This window comes from Zosterops lateralis (assembly GCF_965231275.1).
Source record: "Zosterops lateralis genome assembly, chromosome: 1".
Lineage (NCBI taxonomy): Eukaryota > Metazoa > Chordata > Aves > Passeriformes > Zosteropidae > Zosterops > Zosterops lateralis.
Genome location: NC_139762.1, coordinates 33021632 through 33040613, shown reverse-complemented (window position 1 = coordinate 33040613; position 18982 = coordinate 33021632). Strand labels below are relative to the sequence as shown.

The window sequence follows — 18982 nt, the reverse complement described above, 5'->3', positions numbered from 1 at the left end:
AAAAATTTGGAATATAAAAAGAGTGCTAGAAGCTGTGAGCTTCTCAGCAGCTGACAATAAATCAAATAGTGCAGGCTGCTGGCAGTTCTGGAGCCTTCCCCCTGGGAATATTCTTGCAGATTCCTGAGGTCTTGTTGCTTTGACAGGGACAAAAAATCTCCCACAACAGGCTGTAACCATCCAGCAGGGGAGAGGCAGTGAAAGTCTGTGGGCTTGTCAAATAAAAGAAGTCCTGGTGTTCAGAAGTTGTCTTTAACTCTTCCGAGGTGGGAATGAGTCTCCTATTGTAGACAGCATGTAGGTGCCTTTTACTTACTGGCTAGATAAAGGAGATTCATATATGAATTGTGATCACAGAGTACTGAAAAAACTGAAATTGTACAAAGAGCAGACTAGTTTGATGTTCTAGGATGTCAGCAGGTAAAAGAACATCACTAAATAATAAATAAATGTCCACATTTGAAATGAAGGAGCATCTCTGAGTACGTAAGCAGTGTAGCCCTAGGGGTGACCAAGCTTTGTGTGGCAAGCAGAGCTACCTCTGGAGCAACTGTGGGAACAGTGATGTCCCCATGCAGCCTGTGCAGTTCCAGGTGAGCCTGGCAGTGTTTGTGCAGCTGGAAAACTCCACACTTGGCTGCTACTAAAGCCGTGTCTGGGGCAGCCTAGGGCAGTGCAGAAGCATGTCTGTTGAAGGTGGTTTATGAGCTCTTGTCCCCAAAAGTCAGGCGGTCCTGGCCCCAAAGGTGGATTTCACAGCAAGCTCAAGGGCTGCAGATGGAGTTGTGTGGCACAAGGAGTCTGGCAGCAGCGTGACCTTGAGGGGTGTCCTGTTCCCCTGCCTGCTGCCTGGGTGCTCTGGTCACAGCCAGGTCATCAAACCCAGCCAGGTTAGTAATAGTCCTTTGTCAGTCCTCAAACCCCAAATACTTTATGGTAGCACAGAGGAGGAACAGTCACTACAGGCAGTGTGGGACAGCCAGCAGTGATGGGAAAGCAGCACTACAGACCTTCTCTTGCCCATGGATGAATCTGCCAAGGTTACCCACAGAGCAGTGTCTTCATGACACACTCTTCTTTATGCCACAAACTTGAAGGTAAATTAATTACATTTGATGAGTAAGATTTTTAAAAGTCACCTAATATTACCAGCACATTATTTCATTTTAATGCTTAGTCTTGTTCATTATAGCAGAATCATTTGCCCAACTGAAAGTGGGAAGGACAGTTAAAAAAATCCAGGAACTGGCTTCCTGGAATGGCTATGTGGGTGCCACCCAGAGAGAGCTGCTTACAGATGGGCAGATGTCCTTGCCTGTTGTTCAGCCGCAAAGTGGTTAACTGTGAGGACAGTCCTCTCTTAAGCATTTAAATAATTAGCTTTCACAGTTAACACCCTATTAAGCCAAACGGAGGAAGTTCACACCTCTCCTGGTGTTATTGTTCCAGTCTGGCTGGCTGCAGCGGCAGAATGACGCTAGTGCCTTGGGCCTTGGTTTGTGTTGAAAGGTTATCTTTCCAGCCAGAAGGGGTAGAAAGAAGAAATTTCATTTATAGAAAAGGAAGAAAGCACAATAAAGCAAAGCCTCTGGGAAGATTACGAGGCTGTGGGTTCCAGGAGTTGCTTTATGAGTGGATTTTTTTTAACTGTCCTTCCCACTTTCAGTTGGGCAAATGATCCTGCTGTATTGAACAAGACTAAGCATTTAAGTGAAATAATGTGCTAGTAATATTAGGTGACTTTTAAAAATCTTACTCATCAAATGTAATTAATTTACCTTCAAGTTTGTGGCATAAAGAAGAGTGTGTCATGAAGGCACTGCTCTATGGGTAACCTTGGCAGGTTCTTCCATAGGCAAGGGAAGGTCTGTAGTGCTGCTGGTGTCTGTTGTTACCCTCTCTGCATGCCAGCCTGTCTAGCTAAGGTGAGCCCTTTAGCATGTGTGTTGTGCTCCTTGTTGCTGGAAAGACCAATCCCTTCCAATTCCTTGAATCTGCACTGAACTTTTTGGCACAGCTGTAAAAGCAGAGGGGGGCATGGTTGGTTGGTTCCAGTGTGAGCAGTGGTTACGTTCCCTTTCCTTTCACCCCCCCGAGTGATGGCTGATTCTGCTCTAGGAGCAGGTACAAAAGGATTTATTTTGGTGTCTTATTTCTTTATTATTTTTTTCTGCTGGTTTAATGATCCAAAGTGGAATTACTAAAGGACAAACCTCTCCCCCACAAGAATTCTCGGTGCTAACATAAGTTTATAGAGGAATCTATTGACAAAATCTCAGCTCTGCTCTGTGGAGGCACAAGCAGCTCAGATCAGATGATGGCCTCTGTGATCCTTAAGTGACCATAAAACATCAAAATCCTGAATTCCCTAGACTAATTTGCAAATGGACATATTTGAACTGCACATTAGAAAGCTAATGCTCATTTGGCATCTTTTTCTTTCATTCATGGTGACCTTTCCTCTAAAGGAGAAATGCTGCAGGTAAAAAAGGGAATTTGTTACTCTACATTTGTTTGTATTTTTCCTGTCTCAGGTCTCAAGCCTGAACCCAAACATAACATTAAATAGATACAAATAGCTCAAGCTATACTACCTTTGCCTTTCCCTGTTATAGCTGCTTTGTAAGACATGCTGGGATATTAGTATCAGAGAGCAAAGCTCGATTTATGGTAGTGGAGAAAGAAACATTTGGCTCAGCTCCAAAGTTCACAGCATTTTTTGTATGTACAGTTTCAGAATCAGCATTTGCCTGGGAAATACTCTCCCACCCCACCCTAAGCTTCCGTTTGCTTTTCGTATGGTTGAATTTGCAATGTCAAGCTTTTTTATCAAAAAAATAAATAGCCAGCTAACAGTAAGTAGAAAATTATCCTTAAATTCTTGTATTTTGTGACAGAACTTGTATTGCATGCACAATAACCCATGAGAGCAGTGCCTGGACCAATTCAAGGAGTGTCTATGAGTTGTTACGGGGTAAGGAGGCATACTGTGTCTAAAAATACTGCAGTCAATTTCTCACATGTATGTGATGACCCCCAGTAACATAAATTTCTAAATATACCATAATATTTTAAAAACTTATGTGGGTTTTATAGACAAAACACATAGTAACCTTTTTCTACAGAAACCAAGAAAATATAATTAGAGTTGTTGCTTGTCTGTGTGGCCACTTCAGCCTTCAAGGGACTGTGTTCTTGTGATGGGAAAAAAGTATGAGATGGTGTGATTCCTTGAGAGTAGCTCCCTGGGTGTAGTTAAATGGTACAGTTGTGGCTGGTTCTTATGGGCTTGGGTAAGAGGCAGGGAGGACAAAAAAAATCAAGTTTGTGATGGAAATTTCATGAAAAAGAGGCGAAATGCTTCTTCTCTCCCAAGAGAGCTGCAAGAACGTCAGTGTGAGGTCTGTTTGGTTGGTGTTTTTTTTTTTTTTTTTTTTTTTTTTTTTTTTTTTTTTTTTTTTTTGTCCCTTTAAGAAAATATTTACTGCTTCTTTTCTACATTCCTTACACAGTCTAAACAACATTGAAGCCAAGGAGAGCTGGGTCTAGATGATAAACTTATTCAGGGTTTTTTAGAATTGAGTTGTGAAATTGCTGATAATTTTTTTTCTTTCTTTTTTTTTTTAAGCTGTTCACTTAGAGTACACTTAAACTGAGACAATTTTCTTATAATCTTTAAAACTGCTCGTGTTAAAATCATTCTACACTCAAGGATAGCTGTATTCATTGGGGGTTGTGGACATGCACCCTCTTTCTCTTTCCCTTTGTGCTAGGTAAGAGATCTTGCTGTCCTCAGTTCTGGGTGTTTGCTGCTTGTCACTGTCTCCCTGGCCAGACAGCATCCACTCTCTAACCTGCCCGCCCAGCCAGGTGTTGCTCCCTGAATGTCTGCCTATTCACTTTGGTTGGAGATGCTCTGGGGTGTTTGCCCTGGCACTGGGCAGGGAAGGGGACACTTGTAATCGAGGCCCGTGACAAGAAGCCATTTGGCAGGCACTAACCTTTTCCCCTGGCACAGCTGTTTGTGGAGCGCCGTCTGCTCAGGGCTGTGGAAAAGCTGGCTGGATCAATGTAAATCACTTAAACCTGGACACATGGCATTGTTACTAGCAAGGTGCCACTCCTTTAAATGCCATGATTAATAGCCAGAGTCTGGGGGGATATTTTGCCCATGAGTTCCTACAGCAAATTGATTTTAGAAGAAATCAGAAAATTGAACAGAGAATTGGGGAAATGTTCTGCTAATGCAGAGTTAACAATTTGAAAAATTGCTCAAACCACCGATTTTCAGCATTTGTTAATGCCTTCAGGCATTGGAACATTCCCTTGTCAGGCAGGTTGTTCCATAGTGGTCAACAAATCAATGTCCTGAATGCTCTGTGTCTCACACAGTGGCAGTGGGTAGAACAAGGTCATGCATGTGTGGGACTGTGCAAGAGGATGAAGCAGCTCTTGGGGAGCAAGGCTGGGAGATGGGTTACATGGGAAGGTACTGCACAGAGCCCCCAGCCTGGCTGGATAAAGTTGCCTTTAGAAACTCTGCCCTGCACTAGAAAAGCAGGGGTCATACATGGCTGCTCAGGCCATCCCTCTCGTTACTGGGTTGTTGTGTTACTCCTTTTCCAGGCTGAGGCAGAGATATGCCACAATATCCCAAGAGTGTTTTGGTGTTGCCTAGCTTTAAATATGCTGGAATGTAATGCCCATTATACATGCTGTCTGTTGCAGCTATAGTCTGACCCTGTGTTTTCAGTATTCACCTTGAATTTCAGAGGTTTGCTGGTAAAGTGATGCCTGCAAACCCCATGGTGAAGACTTATGTTAGAACTCTGTTTTCCTTTGATAATGGATTTTAAAAGATCCCGTAATGGAATAACCTGTATTGACAGAATGAATTATTTTCCCTTTTATAATTACATTTTTATTACCTTGGGTTTTTTTTTTTTTTTTTTGATAGCATAACTGTGGGGGAAGAAACAAAATTATATCCTGTATGGCAAATGGCATAGCAATATCAGCAGCAATCCTGCCGTAAGGAAAAATAAATCCATACAATTTATTTTAGAGGTCAAGAACAGTCCAAAGTTACTTTTCTTTTAAGTTGTTAGATGCTGTCTAAATGTTAGACTGCTTTTTGTCTGCAGCAGACCCACAGCACCCATGAAGACACACCAAGCTGCACCTCATGGCTCACGTTACGTGTATGAGCTTGGCCGTGGTTACCTGGTTATGTCTGAAGATTCAGGCTGAGGGCTGAGGATAGCATAGGTGAGGATGTCTGGGGAAGGTTGTACTGCTACCTGCCAGCCCTTTTCCTGCTCCCTTTGCTCACCAGTCAAATTCTGGGCTGCCTCAGCTTGCAGACATAGTTTTTAGGCAACACAGGACTGGTGATCCTTGTCTGAATACACTGTGTTGGGGGCTGTGGCTGTTCAGGTGCAGCCTGATGAGCAGCTCAGGTACACTGGGGTGAAGGAGAGAGGAGGTGGACAGGAGGAAGAATACCAACTCAGGCTTCCCACCTATCCATCAAAGCCATGAGGTGTTTTTCAGGAAACAGATGTGACAGCTCTGCTGCTTCAAGGACACTTCTGGTGTCACAAATGCTGTGGTTTAACCAGCAAATCACTCAATATGTACTCAAGATCAAAGATATTTGAGTCTGTTTCTTCTAAGGTGATGTGTAAAAGTTGATAAGTTAAAATCTTCTAAGTTGATAAAGTCACTTTGCATGTGTTTTGTTGTGACTCTCCCAACCTTCCATGTGTCACATTTCAGAATGTCTGAGGGCTCAATGTCCCACCAAAATACAGCAGGGGGCTATGCTGGCTGGGAGGTTAGCTTGGGGTATAGATACTAAAACTTTCTATAGATTAAGCTGTTTGCCATACGGACGTCTGGGGTGTTCTTTCATACGAGGTTCCTTGTTTCTTTAGCTGGATCAGCTGCTACATCTGGTTTTGACCCTTCAAGGGATGACAAGGTTGATACAAAACTTTAAAGTCTAGCAACACTTGCTAGTTTTAAGTTATTTAAGTCACATTAATTGGATGAGGTTGCTGGTTTCTTTTACTGTGCTAGCAGCAAATAACTTTCAATAAACATCTCCTGCAACCATTTATTTCTGGAGATGACTTTCATGGCAAGTGGTGATGTTTGTTAAGCTTGACATTTCTTTGCTTACAAAGAATTTTCCAAGTCTGAGGTGAGGGATAAATCTGCTTATTTTGTTTAGTCTGACCTGATCTCCTGCAATAGAATGGAAGAAGAGGAAGACCTTGTTTTTTTAATTGCTTACAAGTTATGATTTCTTGTTACAATGTGGAGTTTCCTTAAATGTCATCGTTTTATCAGGCTAACAGTAGCATGACTATAACTATTTAGTACTGGATTTTACTGCCTGGGGAGAAATTAAGTATACTGTATTTAGCATTTTTCCAAACCCAATAAGGTGTACCTTGTAGGATCTGTCCAAAACCACTCCAGGAGTTAACTAGAATGCTAAAGTTGAAACATTCCTAGAATGGTCATCCTGTTTAATCTAAAGTGGGCCATGTCACTTTGCTGCTTTTTGTGGTTTAAACCTGCCTGCTTTCAATATATTCCTCTTTCTTATTTTAGCAATTCATCAAAATGAAGAAAACAGCAGTCAAGAAATAAGAGGACTAGAAGAGCTCAACGATACCCCTGATGCACAGGTACATGTATAAGATTAATGAAGTCTTGGGAATGTTTTCAGATCTACAAGTTGAAGAACTGCTTTCAATAGCTCTGGGAAATGGGTTTTCCTCGATGTTCTGTGCAGGGAGCATGTAGGAGGGAGAAAGTCTGCTGGATCTCATCTTATGTGACTATTTAGAATAAGATTGATGATTACTCTGGGAATTAATCCCATGATGTTGCAATTGGACAGCATTCTTCAGCTATCTTTCTGCTCCTTTTAGATAATACACATAGCATATACCAGATGTGAAAGTAAAATGAGATGGGTTTTAGGAGGCAAGGGCATATGACATTTTGATTGAATTTTAATCACTGTAAGTAGACATGCAATGAAATAGGGATACTTATTAGTCACTCAAGTGCAAGCAACAACCTTCTTCTTTTTTTCCATAACTGCCCTCATTTACAACCAAAGCACACTTCTGGATATTGCTCAGAAAAAACTAAACTGCCTTTTAGAGTATTTTATTTCAATTGCTTACCCTTTTTAATTCTGTGAATCTTTTTTGATTAATCTGCAATTCATTCAATCATTCCATTCATGTGTTCAAGCTGTGCAAGTGTAACCGTACAGCTCATTGTACTGGTACTGATTATTGCTTTTAATTTAAAATTGATTTTTCCCAGTTTTTTCTCCTGTTTCTCTTGCAAATGTTATGTTTCCCCACCAGTTGCCACCTTTGCTCCTTCTCCTATGTGCAGCTTGCAGTTCCTGCCTCTGATTTATCTCCCAAACGTCTTGCCAAACCTAAAAGTTGTGTGCAAGAAAGACAGGATTTACGCTGATGTCTGTGAGCAAGCCTCGCTGAAAGGGTACAAGCTGTGTAGCCAAGAGTGCATTACAGAGATACAGAAAGGACCTAGAGGGAAACACTGACCTCACTGTACAAAAAATTTGGTTTTCTGGTTTTTTGCTGGATTTTTTTGCAGGGGAGTGGGGAGGGGAAGGATTTCATGTACTTTCAGTTCTACTTAGTTGCTGTAGTTATTACAGTTGTTTGAAAATGTTTGTTCCCATTTATGACATAGACAATGTACATGCAAAGCTCCTAAGTAGCCAGCTAATAAGATTACCTGGAATAATTATAAAAGCCCATAAAAATTTATTATTAGGGTATTGATTCACCTAGATTTTAATTGACTGTAAACCAGCTTCTAAAATTTGAAAGAATATGAAACACATTTAAAATTATACAATTATTAAATGAGTGGTTAACAAAAGCGTTCATGTGCTCTGCTGGGAGGACAGCAGGAGCATTATCAAAGCAGTGGTTGCTCCAGTTTGTTAGCACCAGAAAATGACATCCAGTGAAGGTCAAATCCAGTTTATTTTAAAGGAGTGAATGATTTTTTTACCTTAGTGGGATTGTGCATATGATTTGAGCAAAGGAAGGGATCCTGACTTTTGAGACTGTGACACATGGTTTTAAGTTTTCAGGTTGATCAAAGGTGAAGTCAGTAATAATTAAGTTTTTTCACCGTCTACAAAAAGAGAGAGAGGAAAAGTGAAAGAAAACTAGACCACCACAAACCTTCTGTCAATAGAATTGAAGGGTGTGGTGCCTGCTCTAAATACTGCTCTGTGGGAGCACAGAGCTTGATTTACACTTGAGTTAGTTGACAAAACTGGTAGAAGTGTGGAAAAAAATTGGCAAGAGGATTTTCAAAAGCAAACATGCTGTAAACAATGTAAATGATGTAAATAAAAGATCCCATCTTGTCTTCCTAGGGATGTGTTAATTCACCTCTGTGTCATTGCTAGGACCATCATTTACAACCCATGCAGAGGGAGTATTTTCCAATGGATATGCTGAAACAGAAAGTATGTTGTCAGTATCTTCCTTTTTCCACCCTCAGTTGTGACTAATTTGCTTTCATTTCCATTAAACTTTTTAAAATTTCATTTCAAATATTACATAAACACACTTAATTATAGTAATTTTGAGCCATAAATGGTAGTAAAGCTTTACTATAAAGTACATTCTTTTATCATTCATTCAGGTAAAGCCAGTTAAATTATGCAACCTTTTGATTTTCATCTTCACATATGTTAGTAATTGTATCTGTTTTGATCTACAGGAATTAGAGGTCTAGCACCAGTAAGGGTTTTGCAGGATGTGTGCCTGCACAAAATGAAAATCAAAATTGTGCTTTGCAAGTAGGGTGACTTGCCTTTACCCTTTTGTCTAACAGCTTCCAAAGTATTGCCTGAAAATTAAATTTCTATTGAGAAGTGAAAATGACCAGTAATTGGAGACTGTCAACATTTTCCTAACCAGGTTTTAGAAGCTGTGATCAATTAATTATTTAATTGACCTGGATGTTTCCTTACAAGTATTTAGCAGAAAGATTTGTAGTGGAAAGTCAGCGTAAGTGAGGAAACCAGAACTGAAAGTAAAGGATTCATAGTTTTTTTCTTAATTATGAAAAAACTTGCTTAACCTTTTGTATTTTAGGTGTATCCTTTACTCCCAGAGCCAAACATATGCAATTAATTTAATAATACCTTAGCCCTCTCAGAAATTTTTTATCCTCTGGAAACCCAATTAAATAATTTTTTTCATGTTCTCTGCAACTCTTTGAAGAACTGTGACAGGAGGAGGGGACATGTTAAAACATAGTATTTGTACTTCGTGGTTATTTGAAACAGGACAATGTGATTCTTCAGTGAAATTGCCAGTTTGAATACAGACCATATTTGTGCAAGGGTTGATGGGCTTGTCTTTAGAGTTGCTCCTCTGGGGTGCTCATCCACATGGAAGGCAGCAACAGGCTCTGTGTGAACACAGGAGGAGGGCAAGTGGTAAAAGAGAGCGAGACCCAACAATCAAAATCTTCCCTTTCTCTTGGATGTTTGTCCCACTTGAACATACTGAAGCCAAGTCTTGCCCCAAAACTGAAGCCCCTCTTCATCTTCTTAACATAAGTGGTTTTAGCCACTGGGTTTTGCTTCACACTCTGAAGACCAATAAATATTTGTTCAGCATGGATTCATAACCATCTCTTCCACTTGTAGGTCATGGACCACCTTCTCTGGACATATGTTCTGGTTCCAGCCAGGACAGGGTTAGTTTTTGCAATAGCCAGGACCCAGAGGTTATTCTATACCACCTTACATCATTGGTGGGGGCAGGGGAAGGGATTCTCTTCCAGGCTGGGATATTGTGGAGGAGGGATCAGTTGGGTACTGTCTGTTGTCAAGGGGTTTCGCTATGAATCCTTTCTTACTTGTACCCTATATGTCATTATTATTGTTGCTGTTACTGTTTGTTTACTTATTTCATTGCTGTTTTCAGTAAATTTTTCTTGTCTCAACCTGTGATCTTTACCTTTCGTGCCTCCAATCCTCCCCTCCAGCTACCTGAATGAGGTGGGGGGAGGAGAAAGGGGAGGGAGCAAGTGGCACCTCATTTAGTCTCATCAGGAGCACTAAACTGGGGAGTGCCATTCCTAAACCAGGGCAGCACAACAGGAAGGTGCAAAAAGTGCCTCCACAGGACTAGATCCCAGATCCAGAGAGAGTCAAAATGTTTATCATCCCGAAGTCCTAGCAGTCACTTCTAAGTTGTCCTTAGCCTACATTACACTGATGTAATACTCTGCTAGAAGCATCCTGCAGCCATGAAATAAGCAGGCTTGATATAGTTGATATCCCCAAGCACTCAAAGTGTTGAAAGTGCAGACATCAGGCCTCCTAAGTCTTAGGTTCCCTGTGTAAATTACTGGAGAAAAAGGAGACTATTAGGAAACTATTGATCTGGCCATTTTTAAATGTCTACTGTAGAGTAAAAAAAAAAAATCATCTCTTCCTAAATACCCTCTTTTCTCTATTGATTAAACAAGTCTGGACAACTAGTTCACTATATTCTCCCACATTTGATGAAATCAGTCATACTGCTGATCTGCAGGGGATAAGAGTGTGTCAGAGCTGGTTTATAAACCAATGTCTTTGATTTAGAAGATAAGGCACTAGACTCGTAGACTATGTAAGGAATTTGAGATTAGGCAATGCAATTCCTTATTTTCTAAGTGGGTTTCTGACCTTCAAACCAGTGAGCAGGCTCCTTATGTGAGGAAGCTGGGTTCCTCAGGAAGCTGGGCTCAGGGGGAGCACAGGACATTCAAGGCACAGGCTGTATCTGAAATCCTTTACTTCATCAGAGCAGAAGTGTCTGATGCAGACTTGTGAGGAGATGTCTTCATTCTGACTGGAAGAATGTAGACATGTACAAATTTCTTTCAATGAGTTGGGTAAGGATGACTCTGGACTTGGTAGTGGAGCCTATTTTCTTTCTATCAACATTCAAGAACTTATTCGTGAAGTGGATTTCTTTTCTTCTTCAGCTGAAGAAATCTTAACTCCCAATTCTCACTTCCTTGGAGAAACCAGCAGACTGTAGGATGATTTGGGTGGGCACTCTCACACCTTCATCTGTCATGGACAGTAATTGCTCAAGGCCAAAGGATTGGACCCTGCAGGGTTAGCAAGTCAGGGCATCCCTAGTTTTTGGGCCTGGCTCACAAGATGTATTGTGAATTCTGGAGTAGGTAATGATTAATTTAAACTCAAGATGAGCAGTAGAAAGAAAATGGTGAGGGAAGTAGGGGGAAAATGTTTATTTGCAGATTGCCTTTGAAGTCATATAGCCATATCATAGCTATGCCACATGATGAGCCCTGCCAAGGCATCTGCTGTTCCCATCAGGAAACATCTGGGCTAATAAAAGCTGCATGGTATCATTGCCCCAGGTCTCAGTTATGCAGAGGCTATATCCATAACGAAATCATGAACAGTGATATCAGCCACTGACTTTGCAAGGGGCCGTTTAGCCCATACCAGCTAACTTTGCAATGAGTCTCTACTGTGCCTGTGTGCAAGCATGAATCCATCTTTTTATATGTATCTGTTATTTTAAGAAAACAACCAGTGGTGAATATTTTGACAAAACACTATCAGTATACCTTGAACAACTGTCAGCTTTAGCAAAAAAATAGTTCTAACATAGCTTTTAAAGCACGTATCATTTCTTTCCCTAAACAAAATCAAAATATACAGATTTGTTATTTACGGAATAAATAAATGTGGCACAACTGTCTTTTAACTCTTGAGTCTTGCGTATGTGAAAAATGGTTTGAGTGGGAGCAGAGGGAGTTGTAGCCTGTTATTTTTAGGAGCGCCTTGTGTTGCACTTCATTCTTTTTCCAGGGCTGTTCCTGGCTAACTTTCCCATGAGTTTTTAACCTCTTGCTCTTGTTCTCTTATGTAACAGGAAACAGGCTGACAGGAACAAATAAAACACAGCATATCTGATAGTTGCACTCAGAGGAGCGGTTGATTTAGTTAGCCCTGCCTTCTTCCCTCCAGAGTAGATGCATTTGGAGGTTCAGATGTGCCTCTGTTCCTCTCCAGTTGTTTCCCGGGAAGCAGTGACTTGTTTGTACTCAGCAAGTGGCACCGAAATACCGCAAATATGAGAAAACTGATGCATTTCTTTTAAGGGTGAAATTTGTGGCGGTGTCATGTCCTGGGATTGTGGATTTAAGTATCTGTTTGCTCTTTCTCCCACCCTTAAGGCAGGAGTTTTATGCAAGCTTCAGGGAAGAGATGACATCGGACGGATTGAGCTGGTCCAAAAGCTGGCGAGAGAGAACTGCCAGTTTTTGCAGGCGGAGAGAAAAGCACTGGAGAAAGCAGAACAAGTAAGACATTTCTTATTTGGGTTTTTTGTTTCTTTTGGGTAGGGGAGGGAGATTTAGGTCACAAAACCGAAATAGCAAAGCTGATGGTCAGAATCCAGGGCACGCATTAGTCATGGAGCTGTAGCTGCTCTCCTCTGGCATTTACATTTCTCTAAAGTGCGTTCAGGTCAATAATTGTCAACACACTTAAATTATTATGTTGTCATTAACTGTCAGATGCTGTTATTAATATCTTATACACATAGCATATAGCAGATGATTTCAGGGTGCTTTTTACCAATTTGTTGGGTTTGACGGTGTATTTAAATAATGTATAAGGCATATGAGTGCTTAAAGTACTTACCCTAAATTATCTTAAAATTGCTTCACTCTGGGTATATTTGGATGTAAGTATTGGTTGAAACTTTTCAGCATGAATTAAAAAGAATGGTCTGGATAGAGAATTCATCAGTTTGTGTCTTTTTTCTTTTAAATTTTGTTTTCAATCAAAAGTTTCACTGAAGAAAGCAGCATTCTGTTTAATGCTTCTGAAAGCACTTATTCAGATGTTAATAACTAGATTGAAAATGCTGTGAAACTTGACTGCTCTGCTTATAGGACAATGTTTCCTAATTTTGTTCTCCTAGTAAAGATTTCTATTCTGATTGCATATTCATCTAAAGGTGTAGAGGATAATAACTGCAAGAAACAACAAAAATCCCACCTAGTCCTCATGTCTCTTGCCATTATGTATATGTAATTTATTCCATTTTCTGCTCACTGGACAGTAGGAAAAAAGAGGTGTGCTTTATAAAAGAAATACTTTTCAGCTCATCTGCAAGTTCTTTCATACTGAAATAAGGTCGTACAAAGGAAAAGAGAATAATGAAGTGTTTTTTCAGAGCTTCATGCTGTTCTGTTTGGCAGTGTAGAGGGTCTGGTCTGGTGTAGTTAGATGTGTAGTTGTATCAGTAGGTGTGCAGAAGCGAGGAGGGCAATTAGGCAGGCTAATTCCCAAAGATTAAATTGTTTCTCAGCTGACCCACTAGCAATGGACATTTGGGGGAACTTCTATATATCTTTGAATTGTATTCAAAAACACAATTAAAAGTTTTAGGTGTTCAAGCAAAGAAGATTTTAAACCAGGAAAGATTCCTAATGTGTTTCAGAATTTGGAAACAAGATTACAGATATGTGGGCATGCAGGAGAGGGGAATACTGGGACTGATACTCAAAAAATTCAGTGGACTTTTTTTTGCTGCTACTCTGGTCATTGCAAAGGGTGCTGTGGAGTCAGCTGCAGCTCTGTAGCTGCACAGATTACAGTACAGTTCCAAAAATGGAAAGGAAAGCAGCACTCAGCTTTTCTTCTCCTTTTGAAAAGTATGGTACTTAGCAATCGCTGCTATTTAGGAGATGAATGACTTCAGTTTAGTAGGAGCTCAAGCAATATGCTCATGCCCATCCTGAGTAGAATAACACAGCAATTACTGCTCTCAGACAAGGATATGCCTTTAGACCTTTAGGACATGCTTTTAGAGGTGACAGCAAAGAGAAATGTCACCTGAGAAACTGCAGAAGCCTAGGTCATTCCTCATGTGCCCTTTATTTCTGGGTGGGGACTGTCTTACAGCTAGTGCTGGTAATAATAAATCATGGTGTGCTTCTTCTCCCTGTTCTGCCCTTTGCTGGTTGTTGTAGGGCAGATCTAGGCAGCCCATGCCCAGATATAAGAGAGACCCTACAGTCCTGGTTGTAGGTGTGTCTGGTAAGCCCCCAACGAGACTACTGACTTCATCAGGAATTGTCACCAAGAAGGTACCCTGAACATGGGCAAGGTTTGTCCTTGCTTCTCAGTTTAGCTGACTCAGGTAACTGACTTTCACTGGAAAAAAATGCACACATTGCCATGGCAGGGCAGTGAGTTGCATATGTTCAGGAAGCTGTGAGCTTCCATCTCTTCCTCTCCCTCCCTTCCTCCCATGTGGTCTGAGAGCTGATCTGGTGCCTGTGCAGGTGACAGGATTTGACTGGCTGGGCAGAGTTCATTGCTCCAGGCAGACATCCCCCCTCTTTTCCAAGTAGAAAAGCAGCAGGCTGAATTTTAGTGAGTAAACTGTAGTGAATACTGCTTGGATCCAGGATTTCAGACCTTCCCATCTCATCCTGCTGCTACAAAAGTGATAGCAGATTCATTGGCATTGGCTTACTCTCCAGTCCCTTGGGTTCACTGTAAATGTTAGAGGAACAACATGTTCAGGGTGTGGTATCCTTATTATATGTAACATGCCCATCTTTCTTTTTTTATATAATTTTAAAAGCATAGCTTATTCTACGCTACTTTCTTTGTAACACAGGGTGATTGGCACTCGGTGTAGGAGTAAAATGGAGACGCTCTGTGCATTTTCCACAGGACCCTCATTTCTCAGCAAGTATCCCTGCACTAAAATTTTCACCAGCTTTCCCTAAGGGGGAGCTCAAACTAGGCTTTCTTGGATGATCTGCCTTCCTCAAAGGAATGGCATGCAGTCTGTAAATGAGAGGCCTGAACACCCTGCCAGGCTGTTTTCCCTGCCCTTGGAGAGCCTGCTATCCAGGCTGGCCTCCTGGCCGCTCAGCTCAAAGCAGAAATGCTGCTGGCTTGCAGGGCTGTATGTTTCTGTCAGCCTGGACCAGTGTCACTGTTAAAAGCTGGGGGCTTTATAACCTGCCTGGAAGTTAAGCTGCCCTTTCCAAGATGGCCAGTAGGAAATTTTGCCTGAAGCAGAGTTGTTCTCTAGTTTGTTCTCCTCTAGGAATATGAAAAAACTCCCTAACTCCCAACTTGAACATGGGGTTAGAATTGTGCACATGCATAATTCCTCTCTCCAAATACTGTGTCCCAGGCATGTGATGGGGAAATGGAGTTGTGGCTCCCCTGGTGCTATACCCACTGTGTTTCTAAAGCAGGTCTCTTCAGATTAGTACAGCCTCACATGGGTTTCCAGCATTAACAGCAAATATGAATGTATTATAATTGAGCTTTGATGATTCTTGTGCTTTCCTGTGAAGAAGAAAGGGTTCTCAGCCTAACTGAAGGATTTGGTACTGATCTTTTACCCCAATAACTCTTTCCTGTACAGTGAATGAGATGTGGAGTGTGATAGGGAGCTGGACTGGTTGACCAGGAGGACTGGTAAACTCTCCTGTCATTCAAATAAATAGTCACCATCTTCATCTGAGTTTGAGGACAGAAGTTAATGACTCACTTAAAGAAGATAGATTATATGTGGATGCACAAGAGTTTTTTTGGCAGATCAAGTATCTAAAGGTGTTCTTTGAGGTATGGTGTTAGAGGTTGGTGGTCCACAAGGAACAGGTGAAGCATGGATTGGTTTGGGTTGCTAGTCCAGGAGATGAAATATAATTATTTTTTCTCAGAAAAAGCAGATGGTCTGGAAGAGGGAATATATGTGACAGCTGGCTGACTCACTGGAAGAAAGCTTGGTTTGGAACTAGTGGGTGGGAGAAGGGATTCCTTTAGTCTGGCTGTGTTCTGGAGGGTGTAAAATTGGGGTATATATATATATATATCTGTAAGATGACTTGTACAAAATCAGAAAGTCCATACTGCTTTTTTTTTTTTTTTTTTTTTTTTTTTTTTTTTTTTTTTTAGTTTTCTGATATGCTATCTTTTCACATTTATGGTCTAAAAGAAAAAAAAGAGCTTTGAAAAACTGACATAAATTAAAAAGTTCTGTGCTCAGTTTCTGTTTTATGTGAGCTGCTTAATTGATTTTGACACTGGAAGCTGACAGTGACCAGGTTAGATCGTTATATTGGAACTGTTGTTCCTTGGTAGCACATCGTGTCAACTTCTTTTCTGGTAAATATAGTGTTTGCGAAGTGCTCTAATATTAATGGTGCTCACAGACTTGTAGAGAAAAACATAAACTAACAGTGATTTTTTTCCCTGCTCTCACTTCCTAATGTGTTAGAATAAGGTGCTTAATGAAGGCACTGAACCTACAGTGTATGTTAGGTTTCCTAAAACTTCAGCCTTGCTAATGAGTAGAAAGTAAATAGAACTAAATAAGCTTCTAAATAGGCAGTTAAGCTTCTTCTCTGTCCTTTTGCATTCCTACAATGTATTGATAAATAAATAAAATGGAATTATTGTCTAAAACACACAGAAATTATTTTAATATCAAATTGGGGTAGCGTAAAAAAACTATGCAGGCTTGCAGTTCTAATTTCATCATTACATGCAAATCATACTCATAAGCCTAGGGAAATGTGAAACTGGATATTTGTATTTTTATGTAATTTAAATATTTCATTTCCTTAAAAAAATTGCTTTGACAGAAAATAGATGAAAAATCTGTATTGAAATATTCAGCTATAGAGCAAGCCTGCTTTTTGGAGAGGTTTGCTTATTATTAGCATTAATTATAATATAGAAAGCAAGCTGTGTGTGTAAAGCCATTTGAAGTCATTTATCATAGCTTTTTTTTCCCCTCCAGCATATATTTGGGATGCATTCAAGACATATTTGTACTAAACCATAATTTTTGAAATTCCTTTTAGTCAACTATAACTCAAATAATGCCTTGAAAATGTGTTGTACAGTATTTCCAGTTATTATTTCAATGAAGTGTTGCACTAATTAAGAAAATCATGTCTGTTTATAGTGTCATTGTTTAAGTAAAATTGTAAAAGGGCTTTTCACCTCAGAAAATGGAGAGACTATTCTTTAGATTATAGTATCATTTTCATAGTCAGATCAACTGAATAAGAAGTTCAGTAACTGGCAGTAATGTTCAAAGGAGGCTCTTCCAGTACTTCCCTGCATCAGCAGGAAGGGGAACATTCCCTAAATCCACTCTGTAATCCCTTTACAGATTAATCTATATATTAGTTAGAATTATGTACCGTTTAAAAGAATACAAGTACATACAGCTTGAGTGTATTGATTCTGTGACTTAATTCAAGATGAAAGAGCTATATTATATGAGGCAGGTATGTTTTCAGAAGGACAACAGATCCTGAAGAACAGTCCTCTTAATTTGCTGGGTACTAACTTTTGTAATTGGTGGTCTCATTAGGAAGACAGATGATTTGCTCATTGAAGCAGGTTAGTGGTTGAGCTGGAGCTGTTAAAGGGCTTACAATAGAAGATTAACGATTTAGAGCCTTGGGTTGTATGGATTACTCATGACCAAAGAATTTCTTAAGGAAATTCCAGCCATGACACACCAGGGTATTTTTAGGGTGCCCAGCTGGACACCTGCAAGGAGACAAGAATTAATGTCAGGACATGTCCAGAGCTGCAGTTTTTGTTAGCTTGACAAAGCTGTGGCATTGTGCTGGTGTACTGTTGGATTGATGGTCAGTTATCAGGGCTCCAATGGAAAAATATTCTTTAAAACATTGACATCAAATTATGTCTGAATACAGTCAGTGACTGAAATCTGTGCATTACTTTTTAAAAACATCATCACTTTTGTTGTATCTGCTCTGTTTGGGACAGATCAGTTGGGTAGCCTGGGGACAGGTTTACTGCTTTTGACTCTCAGATGCTGCTCTGCATCTCTTGCCAAGCTGTGCCTCAAGTGGTCATAACAACTATAACACAGTTTTGCAAAAACTTTTATGGCTTGAATAGCTATGAGGTGGTATAGATGTCTAAAGTAATTTAAACAGAATGGACTTGGCATGCCAGCACAGGAATTTGCTGTTTCTCTTTATACCTCTTGGACCTGCCAGCACTAGCAGAGAGAGCTGTACCAGGGTAAGATGATAGTTTGCAATTTTGATTTAGTCTTCAATTACAAGCCAAGAAAAAAATGAATCTATCAATGAGATTGTCAGTATATACCTCCTTGTTGAGTAAGAATAAGTGATTAAGAATTAGGTACATGTTTGCTCTGGAGGTAACCTGAAGTTCAAGTCTCTGGTCTGAATCAGGCGAAACAGGGAGTGGAATCTAGTTCTGTCATGTTCTGGAGAGAATGTCCTATTCCAGATGCTCGATTTTTCATCTGCTGGAATGAATGCATAGTCCCAGGTGATCACCTGTTCTTCATAAGCCAGCTTCTTTATCTTCTGAGAACTGAGAAGAAAAGGCTTCTGCAGGTCCTAGGCTCTTTTTTTTTTTTTTTTCTTTTTTTTTTTCTTTTTTTTTTTCTTTTTCCCCCAGTATGGAACAGGCACAGGCATCTTTTTGAAATGGAAAAGTTTGCCAGAGATAAGGATCCTCCTGTTCAGATGTAGGACTGGGATCATCTGCATGCTTGTTTCAGTCTTTTGCAGCGCTTTAATAATAATAATAATAATAATAATAATAATAAAACCCTATTTTTATTTACTAAGTACTTTTTAGAGGACTTACCATTCCTTTTGTTGAGTCTATGTAATATGGCCAAGGTTTTGGAGTAGAATATCCTCATGCCAGGAGTGCAAAAGAGTGGCAAAATTATGTGATCCTTGTCCTTATTAAAAAAAGCACTTGAGTCATGCTTGTGCTCCCATGATATATTGTGAGCGTAGTATAGGAATATATAGAATAGAAACCTCACTATTTCCCTTTAAGTCAAGTTAT

The 18982-nt window shown here is 40.2% G+C and overlaps 2 protein-coding genes across 4 annotated transcripts in view; both read left to right on the top strand.

Annotated features, from left to right (window-relative positions):
* Positions 1 to 6710, top strand: part of LOC310917320 (rap guanine nucleotide exchange factor 5-like) — a gene marked incomplete at both ends in the record, with an annotated part of 61214 nt that extends 54504 nt beyond the window's left edge. Inside the window, one exon of the mRNA XM_083875448.1 lies at positions 6622 to 6710. Coding sequence (XP_083731574.1) covers positions 6622 to 6710 — 89 coding nt within the window. The remainder of the gene's footprint in view (positions 1 to 6621) is intronic.
* Positions 6711 to 12042: 5332 nt separating this feature from the next.
* RAPGEF5 (Rap guanine nucleotide exchange factor 5) overlaps positions 12043 to 18982 on the top strand; it is a 90282-nt gene continuing 83342 nt past the window's right edge. For 2 of the 3 annotated variants that reach the window (XM_083855141.1, XM_083855140.1), the window contains exon 1: positions 12043 to 12423. In XM_083855141.1, coding sequence (XP_083711267.1) covers positions 12329 to 12423 — 95 coding nt within the window. In that variant the 5' untranslated portion in view covers positions 12043 to 12328. The remainder of the gene's footprint in view (positions 12424 to 18982) is intronic. The other variant, XM_083855142.1, reaches the window with a different exon arrangement.